The sequence below is a fragment of the Rhinatrema bivittatum genome, chromosome 19 (assembly GCF_901001135.1).
Source record: "Rhinatrema bivittatum chromosome 19, aRhiBiv1.1, whole genome shotgun sequence".
In the NCBI taxonomy this organism is placed as follows: domain Eukaryota; kingdom Metazoa; phylum Chordata; class Amphibia; order Gymnophiona; family Rhinatrematidae; genus Rhinatrema; species Rhinatrema bivittatum.
In genome coordinates, this window is record NC_042633.1 from 3087274 (window position 1) to 3109553 (window position 22280).

Sequence of the window (22280 nt, forward strand, 5' to 3'; positions counted from 1 at the left end):
GATTTGGAATGTGAGACCAAGAAATACAATTAGGAGTTGTGGCATCAGACATCTGATTAACGTGATTATGAAGTGCAAGACTGAGTCATGGTCTGGGACGTGGCTCTGAGCGAAAACTTTAAGTGAAGGCTTTTGTAAAGAGCCAGGTTTTGAGTTTCTTTTTGAATGTTCGAGTACAAGTTTCAAGATGAATGTCCGTGGGGAGGGCATTCCAATGGAGGGGGCTGGCAGTCGAGAATGCACGTTTCTTGAGTGAGGACTTGGCTGAAGGTATGTGTAAGGTGCCTAAATAGCTGGTTCTGATTGGTCTTGATGACGCATGTAGACGAAGTGGACAGCTTAGATCTAGCGACGTTTGGGAATGGATGGTCTTGTGTGTTATAGTTAGCACTTTGAAAATGATTCTGGATCTGATGGGGAGCCAGTGTAAGTTTTTTAGTATGGGTGTTATGTGTTCACCTCTGCTGGTGTTAGTAAGAATCCTTGAAGCGGAGTTCTGCAACATTTGTAGAGGTTTGGTGGTGATGGCTGGAAGGCCAATAAGCAGAGAGTTGCAGTAATCGATTTTAGAAAATAAAATTGTTTGGAGGACTGTTCTAAAGTCCTGAAAATGTAGGAGAGGTTTCAGCTTTTTCAGAATGTGTAGTTTGTAATAGCATTCTTTCGTTGTGTTCTTGGCAAATTCTTTGAGGTTCAGCCTTTTGTCTAAGGTAACACCAAGGTCTCTTACTTGAGTGGAATTGATCATTGGGGGTGTGGTTAGGTTGTTGGTAGGCTGAAGGTTCTCATCTGGAGTGATTAGGAAAAGTTCTGTTTTTGACGTATTAAGTACTAGGTTAAGGCTAGATAGGAGTGAGTTTATGGACTGTAGACAATTGTTCCAGAAGTTGATGGTGCTGGAGATGGAGTCAGTGATTGGCAGCAGAATCTGGACATCGTCTGCGTATATGAAGTGTGTGACCTTAAGACTTGAGAGTAGATGACATAAGGGGAGAAGATAGATGTTAAAAAGGGTAGGGGAGAGGGAGGATCCTTGAGGAACTCCGAAAGTGGACTTGACCGGGAGGGAATCCTTGTTGCTGATTCTGACCTTGAAAGTTCTATTGTGAAGGAAAGATCTGAACCATTCCAGGGCTGATCCTGAGATGCCTATGTCTGAGAGCCGGTCGATCAAGATAGAGTGTTTTACGGTATCAAACGCAGCTGATAGGTCGAGAAGAATCAGGAGGTATGGGGTCTTTTTCTCCAGACCTGCGAGGACTCTGTCAGTTAGAGAGGTTAGGAGGGATTCTGTACTAAGGGATTTGCGGAATCCGAATTGGGCTGTTGTGAGGATTTTGTGATCTTCTAGGTATTCAGATAACTGTTTGTTGACTATCCTCTCCATAAGTTTGGCTACAAATGGTAGGTTAGCGATGGGGCGAAAATTAGCCGGGTCTGTAGGGTTCAAGTTGGGTTTTTTGAGGAGAGGTTTGAGGGTGGCTAGTTTAAGTATGTCTGGTACTAGACCTTGGGTTAGCGAGCGATTGATGATCTCTGCTAAGGGCTTCGCTATGATGTTCGGGATGGTGAGTAGTGATATTTATTAACCAATATGTTACAAGGCAATTACTTTGTTTTCTTGAGGCTCCCTGTGGCTTTCCCCATTAGGAATTCCTTGGTGTTCATGTCTGGTCTGAATAGGATGATATAACATTTGGGGAAGAATATACAACCCAGCAACCCAGCACTGGAGGACAAAATTGCAAATATTTCTACAGCCACTGTGTATTTCCCTGTTGTGCTTAGATAAGCAGGAATGAAAGAGAGCCAGACAGCAATGAATATAAGCATGCTGAAGGTGATGAACTTAGCCTCATTAAAGCTGTCGGGCAACTTTCTAGCTAAAAAGGCCACAATGAAGCTGAGAGTAGACAACAAGCCCATGTATCCCAGCATGAGGCAGAATGCAACCAATGACCCTTCATTGCATTCAAGGATTATCTTTCCCATCTGGGATTTCATGTTCATTTGGTAAAATGGGGGAGCTATGACCTTCCAAGAAACACAGATGAGGACCTGGACCAGACTGCAGGTTAATACTAGGATGTTGGGTAGTCGTGGTCCCACCCATAACTTTAGGTTGCTGGTTGGCTTGGTGGCATTGAAGGCTATGACCACCATGATGGTCTTCGCCAGCAGGCAAGAGATGCAGATGGCGAATGCAATGCCAAATGTCATGTGTCGAACTATGCAGGTCAGTGTTGTGGGGCGGCCAATGAACACTAATGAGCACCCAAAGGACAGAATAAGGGCTAATAAAAGGAGGTAGCTGAGTTCACGGTTGTTTGCTTTCACAACTGGGGTGTGGCGGTTTTGGATGAAAACAACAAGGATAGCAGATGGCATCAGGGCACCAAGCCCAGAGGTAACAGCCAGAACCATACCCAAGGGTTCTTGATAGGACAGAAATTCGATGGACTTCTTCTGGCATCCATCTTGTCTCTTAGTGGGCCATTGGTCATCGGGGCACTTCATGCACTCTGTGGCATCTGCAGGAAGAAGAAATGCCAGATGTGGCTTTGATGAGGGAAATCAGAAAGGGATTATCATTCACCTTGAGAGATTCTTTATCTTCTCCCATTCTCTTTGTATCTAGCATCTTGTTGAAATACAAGACATGTCTATGTACCCTGATTGTGGAGGCATTAATGGTTTCTGTATAATTTCTTATGATTGTACTGATGTTGTATTGTAATGTTTTCAATGTAACTTGCTTGTGGAGGCTTTGCTGTTTTCAATCCTGCCTTCAGTAGTCATTTACAAATTGAAAAAGAGTTTTTAAATCAATAAATTAAATAAAGCTTTGGCAAGTTAATAAAGGCTTATTGTCCAGCCTGATAAAATCCATAAAATAAAGGCTAAATGGACACATTATCTCTTGATCATGAGACTTTTTACCATAGCGTTTCACATAAATATGGCTTGCAATATTTCTTCCCTCACCAGTCTCAAGAAAGGCATAATACTTTCAAAATTGTGTTATGTTCTATTCAACCATCTAAAGAAACTGTTATAGTTACCTGCTGACACCCTTTGAAAATTCAACAAGCAATAATTATGATTGAACCCAGCACTCTTGCCCATCCCCCCATCTGACCCTGAGCAGGCTCTGAGCCTCAGACTCATTCTGTCTCGCCACATATTTGCAAGTCTGCTGACGTACTCTCTCATGTACCCTTCAATGCCCCTTTACTCTATAGTCATTGCCACTGTGTTTCCTAGGGATGTGCTGTCTTGCATAGTTGTGTGTCAGATGATGGACATTGCTCCCTGGTGGCTACTTGTATATCCATGCACACCAGTCAACACTCCCTACCAACAGAAAGATAACCCCATGCATATGTTAGATATAGATTGTTAGCTTCCAGGTCATCATAGGACTCTTCTTGAAAATTTCACATCATAAATTACTTAAGATCTACGAACCACTGAGGGACTTCAACTCAGGAAAACATCATCAGGGATATAAGTATGATTTAATGCTTTCAAACTCACAGAAAGAAGGTATAAACTTTATTTTTCAGGCAAGCTTTAGGCGATGAAGAGGGATAATTTCCGGTTAGTAATAAAGGAATAACACCTTCCTTCAGTCTTCCTTTTACCATTAGGGTTTTTAGGCATGGATTCTTTTGATAATGTTGTCAGTGCTTCTCCTAAATTAGTGTTGCGGTCACCAGCCGCAAACCTCCGCAGCCGGCTTTCCTCACCCTTTGCAGCAAGACACTTGCTCCCATGCTGGCCAGGCATGCTCCATCCCGCCAACAGCTCCACGCTCCAGTCACATGGCAGGGAGCAGCCACCTCCTCCTCTGATGCTGCCACTGCTGTCTCCCTCGCTGGCCTAACTATGCACTAGAGATGTGCAATCGTTTATCACGAATTAGGCAATTACAACGAAATTGCCTAATTCGTCGTGATTCGGGGGCCCCAAAACCCGAAAAGGATTTTCCCCGAACTTCGGGGAAATTTCGTTTTTCGGGTTTGCATGGGAAGAGGGGCACATTTTTTTTTTTAAATTAAAAACCACCCCAAACATTTAGATTAACTATAATACAACTCCCCCCCCCCCCATCCCGAACCCTCCCCAAGACTTACGAACATCCCTGGTGGTCCAGCGGGGTCCCGGGTGCCATTTGTTCCTCTGTGCCCATGTGCGCCATTGCCAGCCTTGCTCAAAATGGTGCTGAATAGCCTCTGAACTACTATGTCACAGGGGCTACCGGCGCCATTGGTCAGCCCCTGTCACATGGTAGGAGAACCGATCAATGGCGCCGAAAGCCCCTGTGACATAGTATGGGCAAAGGCTATCGGTGCCATTTTGATTACTGGCAGCCGACAACGAAATCGCTCCCGGACCCCCGCTGGACCCCCAGGGATTATTGGCAAGCCTGCTTCACGGACCTGCCTGCCGGCCTGCCGTCGGCCTCAACACAGCCCCCCTTCTGACCCCCCCAAGGCTTGCCAATAATCCCTGGGGGTCCAGCGGGGGTCCGGGAGCGATTTCGTGACATGGTAGTTCAGAGGCTATTCGGCACCATTTTGAGCAAGGCTGGCAATGGCGCACATGGGCACGGAGGAACAAATGGCACCCGGGACCCCGCTGGACCACCAGGGATGTTGGTAAGTCTTGGGGAGGGATCGGGATGGTGGGGGGAGTTTGTATGTATGTACGAAAATGATTTTAAAGTTTGGGGTGGGTTTTTTTCAGCTTAGTTTCCCGCTTCGTTTTTTGGCCCGGTTTCGGTTTTCCTCGTTTCGTTTTTCAAAAAAACTAAACGATAAAAAACAAATTTTACCACGAAGTATCCGAGTCAAAAAACGACCCGGTAGAAAAAAACGAAGCACATCTCTACTATGCACGCACGCGTGCCTCTTTCCCCAATTTAAAGGGCCAGCAGTGGGAAAGCTCCCCATGGCCCCAACTGATGACGTCTGGCTGGGGGACTATTTAAGCCCAGTTGTGCCACTCATTCCTTGCCTCAGCAACAGGTCTCACTCTTAGAGAGTAGCTGGTTGCTTCCTGACTTTGTGCTCCTTATTCCAGGATCCTGATTCCATGCTCCTGATTCCTGGATCCTGCTTCCATGTTCCAGGTTCCTGTTCCAGTGCTCCAGCTCCTAGTCCCGTGTTCCCGCTGCTATGCATCAGATTCCTCAGATTGCTTTTCTGGCTCTGAGATTGGTACGTTTTCCAGATCCTGTGTTGTCTGATTCCTGCCTTGACCATCTGCCTGTTCATTGGATCTCGTCGTCTTGATGCCTGCCCTGACCTGTGGCTTCCAACCGGCCTTGACCTCTGGTACGTCTGACCACACCTTGCCTTCTGACTCTGATGGACTCTTCACTGACCGGAGACCCACGCCTAAGTCCAGCCAGCCCTGGTGCACAAGGGCTCAACCTGCAGGGAATGAGGGCTGGTATTGGTGAAAGTACTGTTGCGTCTCCGCACCAATAGTTTCCACCTCCCAATTATGAGGACCTGCAGGGGGGTTCCTGCCTGCAGGTAGCATCAACCTTATCTCGGCACAGGGGTTCATCGACCAACAGTTTTCTGAGGCCATGGACCAGCGGATCTTTCCTGATTGCAGGCCATCCCGGGCCTAGCCCAAAAGATACAGCAGCAGCAACAGTGCCTGGAGATGCCAGCCCGTACAATATGCTCCATTGTACGGGCTATCACAAATCACTACCCGCAATGAGTAGGGACAACTGTATAAGTTACCACAAATATCTATTCCCCACTCTTCAAACATTCAATATTTTATATTGTTTTATATTTTTTATTTTTTTATTTATATATTCTCATTCGAAAAAATGTTGAAAGTAGGGAAAGGAAGGTTTCATATGTAAACTGCAACCTCCTGTCACCAGCCTTGTATGCAGAGAATTTGTCAATTGTAATCATAAACCAACCTTCCTCCTACCTCTATTTTATTTTTACAGTAATTTAATCAAACAAGAATCTTTGTTTTGGTTATTAAAAAGTCTTTGTGGTGAATCGTGTGAAATTTCACTGAAAAATGTTTAAAAGTCCATTATTTAGTAGGGATGTGCAGAGCAAAATTTTATGTTCATATTTTTTATGTCCGAAAGGGGGTCCCACTTGCGGCCAATATGGACATAAAAAAAATCCAATGAGTTGGGTATATGTACATATGTGCAAAAAAAAAATTTAAACCCCCTCACCCTCCTTAATCCCCCCCCCAGACTTACCACAACTCCCTGGTGATCGAGCGAGGAGTGAGGACGTCATTTCTGCAATCCTTGGCGAGAAGCATGTGACGTCGGTGGCACGTCGAGTGACGCGGCGTCACGTGATTCCCGGCTCGTTCGCGCCGGACGGCTCGTTCGGCCCAAAAAGAACTTTTGGCCAGCTTGAGGGGGTCAGGAGGCCCCCCCCAAGCTGGCCAAAAGTTCTTTTTGGGCCGAACGAGCCGTCCGGCGCGAACGAGCCGGGAATCACGTGACGCCGACGTCACGTGATTCCCGGCAAGTTCGCGCCGGACGGCTCGTTCGGCCCAAAAAGAACTTTTGGCCAGCTTGGGGGGGGCCTCCTGACCCCCTCAAGCTGGCCAAAAGTTCTTTTTGGGCCGAACGAGCCGTCCGGCGCGAACTTGCCGGGAATCACGTGACGTCGCGTCTGAGTGACGCGGCGCCACGTGATTCCCGGCTCGTTCGCGCCGGACGGCTCGTTCGCGCCGGACGGCTCGTTCGGCCCAAAAAGAACTTTTGGCCAGCTTGGGGGGGTCAGGAGGCCCCCCCCAAGCTGGCCAAAAGTTCTTTTTGGGCCGAACGAGCCGTCCGGCGCGAACGAGCCGGGAATCACGTGACGCCGGCGTCACTCGACGTGCCGCCGACGTCACATGCTTCTCGCCAAGGATTGCAGAAATGGCGTCCTCACTCCTCGCTCCATCACCAGGGAGTTGTGGTAAGTCGGGGGGGGGATTAAGGAGGGTGAGGGGGTTTATATTTTTATTTTGGCTCAACAATCGCGATTTCCCACATATCGAACATATCTATGTTCGATATGTGGGAAATCCGATCGTTTATGTCGAATCAATTTTTTAAGTAAAAAAAAAATATGAGTTGCGTTTTACTAATGCGGTCAATCCGAATGCACACCCCTATTATTTAGCACTCAATAAACATGTTTTATCACTGCTTACCCGCATACTATAAGTGTTGCGGTCCCGACCGCTGCCCTCATGTTCCGGGTCAGGCCCACCTACCATCGCCCCAGTTCCCGACAGGTTCCACTGGGGTCCCGGTTCAGCAGCCCCCCGGCTCGCAGCATTGCCACGTGGAGACCGCCGCCAGAAGCCCGTTCCTTTCAGGCTTCGCGCGCGCGCAAGGAGGACCCTCTTGAGCGCACACACCCGGAAGCACGGGACGGCCCCCTTTCCTGATGTCACGCCTCGCACTGCTCTTAAATGGCATCCAGACTTCCACTAGACGCCTTGCAAGGAGGTTCCCTGGAGACTAGTTGCTACCCGTTTCTGTATCTGCTGCATTTACTCTCATTGTCTTCCTGGTTCCTGACCCCGGTTTGCTTCACGGACTTGCCTGCCTGCCTGCCGCCCGCCTTGACTCCGGTTTACTTCACGGACTTGCCTGCCGCCCGCCTTGACTCCGGTTTGCTTCACGGACTTGCCTGCCAGCCTGCCGCCCGCCTTGACTCTGGTTTGCTTCACGGACCAGCCTGCCTGCCTGCCGCCCATCTAGACTCCGGTCCTGCCTGCCAGCCTGCCGTCTGCCCTGATTCCAGCCTGCTTCACGGACCTGCCTGCCGGCCTGCCATCGGCCTCAACACAGCTTGCTTCATGGCCTTGCCTGTCAGCCGGCCACTCGCCCTGACCCCTCGGGTCTCTGAACTTTGCATTCTGACCCCATACAGATCTTGGCTCCCTTCCTGGACATTGCTGTTCTTGGCCACGCCCCTGGACCTCCCCAGCTGTGCCTAAGTCCCAAGGGCCCGGATCCCTACGGGCTCCTCCCGGGGGGGATCCCGGGCTCCGGGTGAAGTCCTATCCGGCACTTGACTCTGCCTCCTGGTTTGCCATAAGAGACTTTCCTACAAACCAGCCCAAGGGTCCACTACCTGCCCTACTCAGCACTCTAAACGCAACAATAAGATTTGAAAAATGAGTTGTTGATAAATCACTTGCTGATGGACTAGCCCAGATTGTTCACAATTTGTATACATTTGTAAATTTCGGTATAATGGTTTTTGACATACAAATGGACCATCATTTGAAATTTGAATTAATTTACTAGGTTTCCCAATCAAATGGTTCCCCTGTGTCTTCCAATTTTATTCCACCTGATGTATCATAAGCAAGACGGAGGAAGTTCTCTTCTCTGCCCTGAAACTAAAGAAAACTGTTTTATTTAAGGATCCATGCTATGAAGGATTATTAGTTTTAATTGCCAGAGACTGAGGTTTCCCTTTGCAACAAGGGTTCAGCCATTAGGACTGGACATAAGGCCTGGACGAACAGGCACAGCAATCGAGGACAGAGGTCAAACACTTGTAGGGACATAAGGCCTGGACAAACAGGCACAGCAGTCAAGGACACAGGTCAATCCCACGTAGGGACATAAGGCCTGGACGGACAGGCACAGCAACTGAGGATAGAGGTCAAGCCCATGTAGAGACATAAGGCCTGGTCGGACAGGCAAAGCAGTCGAGGACAGAGGTCAAGCCCATCTAGGGAAATAAGGCCTGGACAGACAGGCACAGCATTCAAGGTCAAACACTTGTAGGGACAAAAGGTCTGGATGGACAGGAAGAGCATTCTAGGACAGAGGTCAATCCCACGTAGGGACATAAGGCCTGAACGGACAGGCAAAGCAGTCAAGGACAGAGTCAATCCAACCTAGGGACATAAGGCCTTGACAAACAGGCACAGCAATACAAGACAGAAGTCAAGCCCACCTAGGGACATAAGGCCTGGACGGACAGGTACAGCACTCAAGGTCAAACACTTGTAGGCACAAAAGGCCTGGATGGACAGGCACAGCATTCTAGGACAGAGGTCAAAGCCACCTAAGGACATAAGGCCTGGATGGACAGGCACAGCAATACAGGACAGAAGTCAAGCCCACCTAGAGACATAAGGCACAGACGAACAGGCAAAGCAGTCAAGGACAGAGGTCAATCCCACCTAGGGACATAAGGCCTGGATGGACAGGCACAGCAACTGAGGTCAAACACTTATAGGAACATAAGGCCGGGACGGACAGGCACAGCAATTGAGGTCAAACTCTTATAGGGACATAAGGCCTGGATGGAGAGGCACACAGTCGAGGGCAGAGGTCAAGCCCACCTGGGGACATAAGACCTGGACGGACAGGCACAGCAATCGAGGTCAAAAACTTGTAGGAACATAAGGCTTGGACAGACTGGCACAGCAATTGAGGAGAAAGGTCAAATCATTGTAGGGCATAAGGCCTGAACGGGCAGGCAAAGCAGTCGAGGACATAGGTCAATCCCACCTAGGGACAGAAGGCTTGGATGGACAGGCAAAGCAGTTGAGGACAGAGGTCAATCCCACGTAGGGACATAAGGCCTGAACGGACAGGCAAAGCAGTCGAGGACAGAGTCAATCCACCTAGGGACATAAGGCCTTGACGAACAGGCACAGCAATACAAGACAGAAGCCAAGCCCACCTAGGAACATAAGGCCTGGACGGACAGGCAAAGCAGTAGAGGACAGAGGTCAAGCCAACCTAGGGACATAAGGCCTGGATGGACAGGTACAGCACTCAAGGTCAAACACTTGTAGGAACAAAAGGCCTGGACAGATAGGCACAGCAATCGAGGTCAAACCCTGGTAGGAATATAAGGCCTGGATGGACAGGCACAGCATTCTAGGACAGAGGTCAAAGCCACCTAAGGACATAAGGCCTGGATGGACAGGCACAGCAATACAGGACAGAAGTCAAGCCCACCTAGAGACATAAGGCACAGACGAACAGGCAAAGCAGTCAAGGACAGAGGTCAATCCCACCTAGGGACATAAGGCCAGGATGGACAGGCACAGCAACTGAGGTCAAACACTTATAGGAACATAAGGCCGGGACGGACAGGCACAGCAATTGAGGTCAAACTCTTGTAGGGACATAAGGCCTGGATGGAGAGGCACACAGTCGAGGGCAGAGGTCAAGCCCACTTGTGGACATAAGACCTGGACGGACAGGCACAGAAATCGAGGTCAAACACTTGTAGGAACATAAGGCCTGGACAGACAGGCACAGCAATCGAGGAGAGAGGTCAAACTATTGTAGGGCATAAGGCCTGGACGAACAGGCACAGCAATTGAGGACACAGGTCAATCCAACGTAGGGACATAAGGCCTGGATGGACAGGCAAAGCAGTCGAGGACAAAGGTCAAGCCCACCTAGGGACATAAGGTCTGGAGGGACATGCAGAGCAATCAAAGTCAAACCCTTGTAGGGACATAAGGTCTGGACGAACAGGCACAGCAATACAAGACAGAGGTCAATCCAACCCAGTGACATAAGGCCTGGATGAAAAGGCACAGCATTCAAGGTCAAAAACTTGTAGGAACATAAGGCCTGGACATACAGGTACAGCATTCTAGGACAGAGGTCAATCCCACCTAGGCACATAAGGCATGGATGGACAGGCACAGCAATACAGGACAGTGGCCAATCCCACCTAGGGACACAAGACCTGGACGAACAGGCACAGCATATGAGTTCAAGCACTTGTAGGAACATAAGGCCTGGACGGACAGGCACAGCATTCTAGGAAAGAGATCAATCCCACCTAGGGACAGAAGGCCTGGATGGACAGGCAAAGCAGTCAAGGACAGAGGTCAAGCCCACCTAGGGACATAAGGCCTGGATGGAGAGGCACAGCAATCAAGGTCAAACACTTGTAGGAACATAAGGCCTGGATAGTCAGGCACAGCAATTGAGGTCACACCCTGGTAGGGACAGAAGGCCTGGATGGACAGGCAAAGCAGTCGAGGACAGAGGTCAAGCCCACCTAGGGACATAGACCTGGACAGAAAGGCAATCGAGGTCAAACACTTGTAGGAACACAAGGCCCGGACAGAGAGGCACAGCAATACAGGACAAAGGTCAAGCCCACCTAGGGACATAAGGCCTGGACAGACAGGTAAAGCAATCGAGGACAGAGGTCAATACCACGTAGGGACATAAGGCCTTGATGGACATGCAAAGCAGTCGAGGACAGAGTCAATCCCACCTAGGGACATAAGTCCTGGATGAACAGGCATAGTATTTGAGGACACAGATCAATCCCACGTAGGGACATAAGGCCTGGGCTGTCAGGCACAGCAATTGAGGACCGGGGTCAAGCCCATGTAGGGACATATGGCCTGGATGGACAGGCAAAGCAGTCGATGACAGAGGTCAAGCCCACCTAGGGACATAAGGCCAGGATGGACAGGCACAGCATTCGAGGTCAAGCATTTGTAGGAACATAAGGCCTGGACGAACAGGCACAGCATTCTAGGACAGAGGTCAATCCCACCTAGGGACAGAAGGCCTGGACGGACAGTCAAAGCAGTCGAGGACAGAGTCAATCCCACCTACGGACATAAATACAGGACGGACAGGCACAGCAAATGAGGTCAAACAGTTGTAGGAACATAAGGCCTGGAGAGACAGGCACAGCAATCGAGGACATAGGTCAAACCCTTGTAGGGACATAAGTCCTGGACGGAGAGGCACAGCATTCTAGGACAGAGGTCAGTCCCACCTAGGGACATAGGGCCTGGATGGACAGGCACAGCAATCGAGGTCAAACCCTGATAGGGACATAAGGCCTGGACAAACAGGCACAGCAATCAAAGTCAATCCCTTGTAGGGACATAAGGCCTGGACGAACAGGCACAGCAGTACAGGACAGAGGTCAATCCTACCTAGGGACATAAGACCTGGATGAACAGACTCAGCATTCGAGTTCAAACACTTGTAGGAACATAAGGCCTGGACAGACAGGCACAGCAATCGAGGTCATACCCTGGTAGGGACATAAGCCATGGATGGAGATACACAGCAGTTGAGGACAGAGGTCAAGCCCACCTAGAGACATAAGATCTGGACAGACTGGCACAGCAATCAAGGTCAAACACTTGTAGGAACATAGGGCCTGGACAAACAGGCACAGCAGTCAAGGACAAAGGTCAATCCCATGTAGGGACATAAGGCCTGGACGAACTGGCACAGCATTCGAGGTCAAACACTTGTAGGAACATATGGCTTGGATAGGCTGGCACATCAATCGAGGAGAGAGGTCAAACCCTTGTAGGGACATAAGGCCTGGACGAACAGGCAGATCAGTCGAGGACAGAGTCAATCCCACCTAGGGACAAAAGGCCTGGTCGAACAGGCACAGCAATACAGGACAGAGGTCAAGCACACCTGGGGACATAAGGCCTGGACGGACAGGCACAGTATTCTAGGACAGAGGTCAATCCCTTCTAGGGACATAAGGCCTGAACAAACAGGCACAGCAGTCGAGGTCAAAGGTCAATCCCACGTAATGACATAAGGCCTGGACGAACAAGCACAGCATTCGAGGTCAAACTCTTGTAGGGACATAAGGCCTGGACGAACAGGCACAGCAGTACAGGACAGAGGTCACTCCCACCCAGGGACATAAGGCCTGGATGGACAGTCACTGCAATCGAGGTCAAACCCCGGTAGGGACATATATTCTGGACAAAGAGGCACAGCTATCAAGGCCAAACCCTTGTAGGGACATAAGGCCTGGACGAACAGGCACAGCAATACAGGACACAGGTCAATCCCACCTAGGGACATAAGGCCTGGATGAACAGGCACAGCATTCGAGGTCAAACACTTGTAGGAATATAAGGCCTGGACGGACAGGCACAGCATTCTAGGGCAGTGGTTCTCAACCTTTTTTTGGCCAGGACACACCTGACAGATGGTTCTCACATGCGTGACACACTGAACATGTGACCATCACGGGGCTAAATGTAAACATGCACTCTGCATCCACAGGAATCCCCTCAACCCCCAGCAATGAATACAGAGCAGATCTAGGGCATTACCCTGTACAACTCGCCGTACAAAAAAGATATTCTGGTTCTGATGACATCTCAGTAAAAGCAAAACAAACTCCTTTTACTACCAGCCAAAATAGCCTTCCTTATGAAAAGACAGTAATTTACCACTAATGTATATCCTATTGAGAAAACACAACAAATAAGATTGATACAAATGCCTACATGCTAGTAAAATACCTCACCTCGGTCACACACCCAGAACTGACCTTCACCAAGTACAGAAAAACCACAAATTATAAATATGGAGACAGAAACTGGAATAGAAAACAAAAAAAGCCACTCTGCATGCAGTGCGAACCTGGAGAAATGGAAAGAGAAATATAGCACCTAACAGACTCTCAGGATTTGCAATAATGCACACAAACTAACCCGTACAAAGTTACACCTGTATTATGGAACACACTAAAATAGTAACAACCCTATCTAAGAAACACAACTATTAAACCAGGCCCTAAACACTAATACATTTCCTATTGGGAAAACAGAATAAGCCAAGCTGCTATAGAGCCCCACACAGAAATAACTGTAAAGCTATACTAAATATGTTACAAAACAGCTGCTGAACAGAATAATATTCAATTAAACACTCATAAAAATTATTAAAACATGTCCAAATATCAATAAAATATTTCCAAAAAGCAGTCATCGCATAATATCCAATAATTAAAATGGCAGTCAATCAAGAAAAATAAATTTAAAAAGCCCCCTTTACTTACCCTCTCCAGCAACTCTCCTACTCCTTTTCCTTCCAGGCCAATAGCACTCACCAGAAGCAGCAAGGGCTGCTGAAGCTCTGTCCTCTCAGTCCTCTTCCTTAGCACCCACAACCAGTCACCCCCCCCCCCTCCCAATTAGACCCCACGACCAGTCTCAGTCTCTCTCTCACACCAGTCATCTTCCTGACCAGTCTCTCTCTCTCTCACACAGAAACACATCACCACCCTGACCAGTTTCTCTCTCAATCACACTCATGGTCTCTTATATACAAGCTCTCAATCACATACAACTGCTCTCACACCCATTCACACCAGCTCTCACCCAGGCACCAATTCATACCCTCAGACACACAAGCTCTTACCCAGGCTTCCATTAACACCCACAGACACAAGCTCTCACCCATGCATTCATTCACACCCACAGACACAAGCTCTCACCCAGGCATCCATTCACACCCACAGACACAAGCTCTCACCCATGCATTCATTCACACCCACAGACACATGCTCTCACCCATGCATTCATTCACACCCACACACACAAGCTCTCACCCAGGCATCTATTCACACCCATACACACAAGCTCTCACCTAGGCTTCCATTCACACCCACAAGCTCTCACCCAAGCACCCATTCACACCAGCTCTCACCCATGCATCCATTCACACCCACAGACACAAGCTCTCACGCAGGCTTCCATTCACACCCACACACATAAGCTCTCACCCAAGCACCCATTCACACCAGCTCTCATCCTGGCACCCATTCACACCCACAGACACAAGCTCTCACCCAGGCTTCCATTCACACCCCCACAAGCTCTCACCCAAGCACCCATTCACACCCACACACACAAGCTCTCACCCAGGCTTCTATTCACACCCACACCCACAAGCTCTCACCAAGGCACCCATTCACACCCACAAGCTCTCACCCAGGCATCCATTCACACCCACCCACACAAGCTTTCACCCAGGCATCCATTCACACCCAAATGCACAAGCTCTCACCCAGGCATCCATTCACACCCAAATGCACAAGCTCTCACCCAAACACCCATTCACACCCACAAGCTCTCACCGAGGCATCCTTTCACATCCACCCACACAAGCTCTCAACCAGGCATCCATTCACACCCAAATGCACAAGCTCTCACCCAAGCACCCATTCACACCCACAAGCTCTCACCGAGGCATCCTTTCACATCCACCCACACAAGCTCTCAACCAGGCATCCATTCACACCCACCCACACCAGCTCTCACCCAAGCACCCATTCACACCCACCCACACCAGCTCTCACTCAAGCACCCATTCACACCCACACACACCAGCTCTCACCCAGGCAACCATTCACACCCACAAGTTTTCACCCAAGCACCCATTCACTCCAGCTCTCCCCCTCACACCCATTCACACCCACAGACACAAGCTCTCACCCAAGCTTCCATTCACACCCAGACACATAAGCTCTCACCCAAGCACCCATTCATACCCACACACACAAGCTCTCACCCAGGCATCCATTCACACCCACCCACACAAGCTCTCACCCAGGCATCCATTCACACCCACCCACATAAACTCTCACCCATACATCCATTCACACCCAAATGCACAAGCTCTCACCCAGGCATCCATTCACACCCACCCACACAAACTCTCAACCATACATCCATTCACACCAGCTTTCATCCAGGCACTCATTCACACACAGACACACTGGCTCTCACCCAGGCACTCATTCACACACACAGACGCACCGGCTCTCACCCAGGCACTCATTCACACACACAGACGCACCGGCTCTCACCCAGGCACTCATTCACACACACAGACGCACCGGCTCTAACCCAGGCACTCATTCACACACACAGACGCACCGGCTCTCACCTAGGCACTCATCCACACACAGATGCACCGGCTCTCACCCAGGCACTCATCCACACACAGACGCACCAGCTCTCAGCCAGGCACTCATTCACACACAGACGCACCAGCTCTCAGCCAGGCACTCATTCACACACAGACGCACCAGCTCTCACCCAGGCACTCATTCACACACAGACGCACCAGCTCTCACCAAAATCTTCTTCCTTCGCTGCAGGGATGGGCTCCAGTTCCGCCGCGGCTTTACTCCGGCGGGCCTTCTTTTTTCGCCACTGCGGGAATGGGCTCCCGTGGTGGCCTCGGTCGGGTTTCCTCTTCGCCGCCACAGGCTGTGGCGGCCTTGCTTTGTCGGGGTCAGGTCTCCTCTTCGCCACCATGGGAATGGGCTCCCATGGCGGCTTTGCTTCGTCGGGGGTCGGGTTTCCTCTTCACTGCGCGATCTTGCTTCGTCAGAGTTAAAAAACTTCTATTCCTCCCACCGCACCCCCGGGGATTCTGATGCCTGCCTCACCGGCCAATCAAAGGCTTCCTCCCTTCTTCCTACTCCCACTGGTAGGGAGGAGGCTTCCGATTGGCCTGCGTGGGGGCAGGCAGAATGAAGGAGAACATAAGAACATAAGAAAATGCCATACTGGGTCAGACCAAGGGTCCATCAAGCCCAGCATCCTGTTTCCAACAGTGGCCAATCCAGGCCATAAGAACCTGGCAAGTACCCAAAAACTAAGTCTATTCCATGTAACCATTGCTAATGGCAGTGGCTATTCTCTAAGTGAACTCAATAGCAGATAATGGACTTCTCCAAGAACTTATCCAATCCTTTTTTAAACACAGCTATACTAACTGCACGAACCACATTCTCTGGCAACAAATTCCAGCGTTTAATTGTGCGTTGAGTAAAAAAGAACTTTCTCCGATTAGTTTTAAATGTGCCCCATGCTAACTTCATGGAGTGTCCCCTAGTCTTTCTACTATCCGAAAGAGTAAATAACCGATTCACATCTACCCGTTCTAGACCTCTCATGATTTTAAACACCTCTATCATATCCCCCCTCAGTCGTCTCTTCTCCAAGCTGAAAAGTCCTAACCTCTTTAGTCTTTCCTCATAGGGGAGTTGTTCCATTCCCCTTATCATTTTGGTAGCCCTTCTCTGTACCTTCTCCATCGCAATTATATCTTTTTTGAGATGCGGCGACCAGAATTGTACACAGTATTCAAGGTGCGGTCTCACCATGGAGCGATACAGAGGCATTATGACATTTTCCGTTTTATTCATCATTCTTTTTCTAATAATTCCCAACATTCTGTTTGCTTTTTTGACTGCCGCAGCACACTGAACCGACGATTTCAATGTGTTATCCACTATGACACCTAGATCTCTTTCTTGGGATGTAGCACCTAATATGGAACCCAACATCGTGTAATTATAGCATGGGTTATTTTTCCCTATATGCATCACCTTGCACTTATCCACATTAAATTTCATCTGCCATTTGGATGCCCAATTTTCCAGTCTCACAAGGTCTTCCTGCAATTTATCACAATCTGCTTGTGATTTAACTACTCTGAACAATTTTGTGTCATCTGCAAATTTGATTATCTCACTCGTCGTATTTCTTTCCAGATCATTTATAAATATATTGAACAGTAAGGGTCCCAATACAGATCCCTGAGGCACTCCACTGTCCACTCCCTTCCACTGAGAAAATTGCCCATTTAATCCTACTCTCTGTTTCCTGTCTTTTAGCCAGTTTGCAATCCATGAAAGGACATCGCCACCTATCCCATGACTTTTTACTTTTCCTAGAAACCTCTCATGAGGAACTTTGTCAAACGCCTTCTGAAAATCCAAGTATACTATATCTACCGGTTCACCTTTATCCACATGTTTATTAACTCCTTCAAAAAAGTGAAGCAGATTTGTGAGGCAAGACTTGCCCTGGGTAAAGCCATGCTGACTTTGTTCCATTAAACCATGTCTTTCTATATGTTCTGTGATTTTGATGTTTAGAACACTTTCCACTATTTTTCCTGGCACTGAAGTCAGGCTAACCGGTCTGTAGTTTCCCGGATCGCCCCTGGAGCCCTTTTTAAATATTGGGGTTACATTTGCTATCCTCCAGTCTTCAGGTACAATGGATGATTTTAATGATAAGTTACAAATTTTTACTAATAGGTCTGAAATTTCATTTTTTAGTTCCTTCAGAACTCTGGGGTGTATACCATCCGGTCCAGGTGATTTACTACTCTTCAGTTTGTCAATCAGGCCTATCACATCTTCTAGGTTCACCGTGATTTGATTCAGTCCATCTGAATCATTACCCATGAAAACCTTCTCCATTACGGGTGTCTCCCCAACATCCTCTTCAGTAAACACCGAAGCAAAGAAATCATTTAATCTTTCTGCAATGGCCTTATCTTCTCTAAGTGCCCCTTTAACCCCTCGATCATCTAACGGTCCAACTGACTCCCTCACAGGCTTTCTGCTTCGGATATATTTTTAAAAGTTTTTACTGTGAGTTTTTGCCTCTATAGCCAACTTCTTTTCAAATTCTCTCTTAGCCTGTCTTATCAATGTCTTACATTTAACTTGCCAATGTTTATGCTTTATCCTATTTTCTTCTGTTGGATCCTTCTTCCAATTTTTGAATGAAGATCTTTTGGCTAAAATAGCTTCTTTCACCTCCCCTTTTAACCATGCCGGTAATCGTTTTGCCTTCTTTCCACCTTTCTTAATGTGTGGAATACATCTGGACTGTGCTTCTAGAATGGTATTTTTTAACAATGACCACGCCTCTTGGACATTTTTTACTTTTATAGCTGCTCCTTTCAGTTTTTTTCTAACAATTTTTCTCATTTTATCAAAGTTTCCCTTTTGAAAGTTTAGCACGAGAGGCTTCCCATTGTGTAATGGGTTTAGGAAGAAAGGAGGCTTCCAATTGGCCTGCGTGAGCTGGAAAAAGGCAAAATGAAAGTAGAACGGGGTAGTGGGACACAGGGAGACGTGACACACCTGGCGGTGTTTGGCGACACACTAGTGTGTCGCGACACACCGGTTGAGAAGTGCTGTTCTAGGGCATAGGTCAATCCCACCTAGGGACATAAGGCCTGGATGGACAGGCACAGCAATAGAGGATTCCCTTTGAGCAGGTATGTTGTGGTTTGACCTGTCTCTTCTTCCTGAACTGGTTCACTGCCAGAAGAAAATGGCATCTTTTTCATTTCTGGAAGATAATTCAACAGAGGATGTTTGTAGAGCAATAGAGGCTGCCATTTGTGGAGCAAGAACTGAGCTGGAGATTATTTTTTAATACCCAGAAGCTATTAACTGTACTTGTACACTTCAACTGATGAGAAAGGAACATGAAGATTTCTCAGAAATAAGTAAATCGCTGCTCAATTCAAAATCTACAATATCAACCTATGTTGACTTTGTGGTTTACACAGTGCCTCTGTAAACAATGGGAACACAGAGGATGAACTAGTGTGCAACTACCACCCGTTTTCAATAGTACTTGAAACATTACTGTTGGTAAGGTCATGAAAAATATTGAGCTTATGAAATATGCAAGGTCCAAACATCTTAAGTCAGCTTTTTATGTGCTTATATTCCAAATGTGGATGGACAGGCACATCGTTAGAGATCAGGGCCTTGTAGGAATATACGGCCTGGACAGTGGACAGTCAGGCACAGCTTTTGCGGTAAGGCCCTTGTACAGACATACGGCCTGGACAGTGGACGGACAGGCACAGTGTTTCAGGTCAGGTACATGTGTTGCATTGCTTATATTATCTGGAGCATAGGAGCCAGTTGGAGCTACTGCAAGGCTTTCAATCGCTTTTATTCATCTTGCCATTCACAAGGAAAATTTGGAAACCCAAGCAAAGGCAGTTTTACTTTCAAAAGCACTAGCATTTCCATAAACTCTGGTGCCAGCCTTGAGCGGTGAGGACTCATGGTATCCCCTGTCATTGAAAAGACACGTTAACTGGGCACACTGGTTGGTGGACATAACAGATATCGCTGAGCCACTTTAGCTAGGTGTGGCAAGACAGTGGACCTGTGTGCCCAATATGCCAGCGGATCTGTCTGCATGTTCTCTGTCGGCTCTGAGAGATACCATGTCACTGACAACTGTGCTGGTGTCTCCTTTGCTTGGGTGGGCTGAGAGGCACTCATGCCAGCTGCTTTCTCTCTCGCCCGCCGCACAACAGATGAATCTTTATGGCCAACATGCCTTTGGCGTTCTGAAGTGGAGGAGGAGGAGGAAGTACTATCTGTCGCTGACAGAGTGCTGCTCCTGCTTAGGTTAGCAGCACAACTCTCTTGCGTGCCCACTGTTTCCACCTCTGCTTCACACTTAATCTGTCTCTGCCTATGGTGCTCCTCTTCACGGACTTCTGCAAATAGCAGGTCCTTCACCAATAAGAGACAATCGTACTGTAGGGCATTTTCCTTTCACATGGGGATCACAGACTGTGACGAGCATGTATGTGTTCTGTTCTGTTAAAGGCCTTAATCTCTCTTCCACCTGCTGCTGGAAAACATTCAGACAATGCAGCACCTCAACTGTCATTCCCTTTTCCTGTTTAAAGGCCTCCAAATGTTCATCCAGGAAATTAACTATAGGGATGATGTTAGCCAAAGTGGCACTTCTGGAACTCATCTCTTCCGTGACATCCTTGAAGGGCTGCAGGATTTTTACCAGCTGATGCATGACTAACCAATCATGATGCCCTAGGGGATTCTGCATACCTATGTCCATTGTACCAGAAAGTTCATGAAGGGTTGTCTGCAGCTCCACTAACCTCTTGAGCATCATAAAGGTGGAATTCCACTGTTGGCAATGTCTTGAATGAGACGCTTGTGAGGTATCCACAAATCAGTCTGCTTTTGTCGGAGAACCTGCCCCACCTTCACACTTCTGTGGAAGTGCACTGCTATGTTCCTGCACTTCTGTATTAACCTATGCAGGTATTCATTCTCTTTGTCATTGGAATCCAACCCCAGAGCTGACTTCAATACCAGGTGCAGAGTGTGTGCAAAACATCGGATGTTCTTAAAGTGCCCGTTGTTTATTGCCTTAACCATGTTTGCACCATTGTCTGTGACAAAGAACCCTGCCTGAGGATTCCTGTCTCGCTGGTGTAGTTGCCAGCCCTCCAGCATCTGTATGATGCATGCTAGAATATTGGCTGAGGTATGGGCCTGGTCCGTCAGGTGGGTGTGCAGTAAAGCCCACCTCCACCCTGATACTTGTTCAATAATAGAGCTGCTGCCTGCCCCTACCTCAGCCAGGTCCCACCGGTGTGCTGTCAGGGAGAGGTAAGAGTGTGCAGCATTTATGGTGGTTCAGATATCGCAGGTGAAATGCACTCTCCCCTCTGCCTTAGCTAGCAGCGCTTGCATGCGACTGTGACACTGCTTGTACAGGCTGGGGATGACCTTTCTGCTAAATGTGGTTCTGGAGCGGACTTTGTAATTTGGAACTACGACCATCAGAAAACGCATGAAACCCACAATCTCCACTAACTGCAAGAGCTGGTCATCAAGGGCAATCATTTCCCCAATGCTCCTGGTTACAACTTTTGAGACTGCCTGCCTCCTACCCCGGGATAGCGTTACCGCTCCACCCCATTTCCTCCATGGTGGGTTGTCGCTTCTGCCACATGTCAGGGGGTTGCTGGCCTGCCACCTGACTGCTAGAAATTGATGAGGGCGTGGGCTGACTCTGCTGCTTTTGAACCACTTCATGCTGCTTGGAAGGGGTCCCCTTACTGGTACTGCCACCATCCCCAGATGGCAGTACTCTTGTTGGGTGTTGCCTCTTCATATGATGCGTCATGCTAAAATTAGATAGATGTCCCATTTGCTTGCCTCTGCTAATAGCCCTGCCACAGTAATTACAGTGAGCAAAACGCGGGTCATCCGTCACTTTAAAGTGGCTCCAGATTGCAGATGTCTTTCGTGATCCTCCCTTCTCTAAAGCCTTGGGGGTGGACGCTGGCACTGGAGCTGAAGTAGTGGGTGCACCCTGAGAAGCAATGCCAGGGGCCTCAGTCACCCTCTGTGTCTGCGCTGACTGCTCTTCCTCCTCCTCATCAGTTTCATCTCTCCCCTGCTGCACTGGTGGAGGCTAAGACAGGACTAACTGATACTCCTAAAGCTTCGTCAGCTATTACTTCTTCTCTTTCTGATGAGAATCCCAGACAAGATGATTCTTCATCTGAATCAGAAGCAAATAGTGACTGCACTACATTGTCGAAGCTAAGTCTTATTCGAGACTTCTGTCCCCCTGCTGCTTTTGGGTGTCAACATTTTGTATGGCATGACTCAGCCTCCCCTTCCCTCACCTCCAAAACTACAGGGTCAGAAACAGGTGCTGGCGATGGTGATGCATCATGGTCAGATTTCATTTTTTTCTGGATGGAACTGCCTGCCCCTCCAAAGAATTTAGATTGCAACAGGTTCCTTTTTAACTTTAATGGGGGACTGGTACTAGTGCCTTTTGAAGTGCCTCTTCTGCCAGTCCCAATCACTTGACCACAA

At 48.4% G+C, this 22280-nt stretch overlaps 1 protein-coding gene across 1 annotated transcript in view; it reads right to left on the bottom strand.

The window, feature by feature from the left end:
• Positions 1-1608: 1608 nt before the first annotated feature.
• LOC115081054 (extracellular calcium-sensing receptor-like) overlaps positions 1609-22280 on the bottom strand; it is a 76523-nt gene continuing 55851 nt past the window's right edge. The window contains exon 5 of the mRNA XM_029585568.1: positions 1609-2531. Within this exon, the coding sequence (XP_029441428.1) occupies positions 1609-2531 (923 nt within the window). The remainder of the gene's footprint in view (positions 2532-22280) is intronic.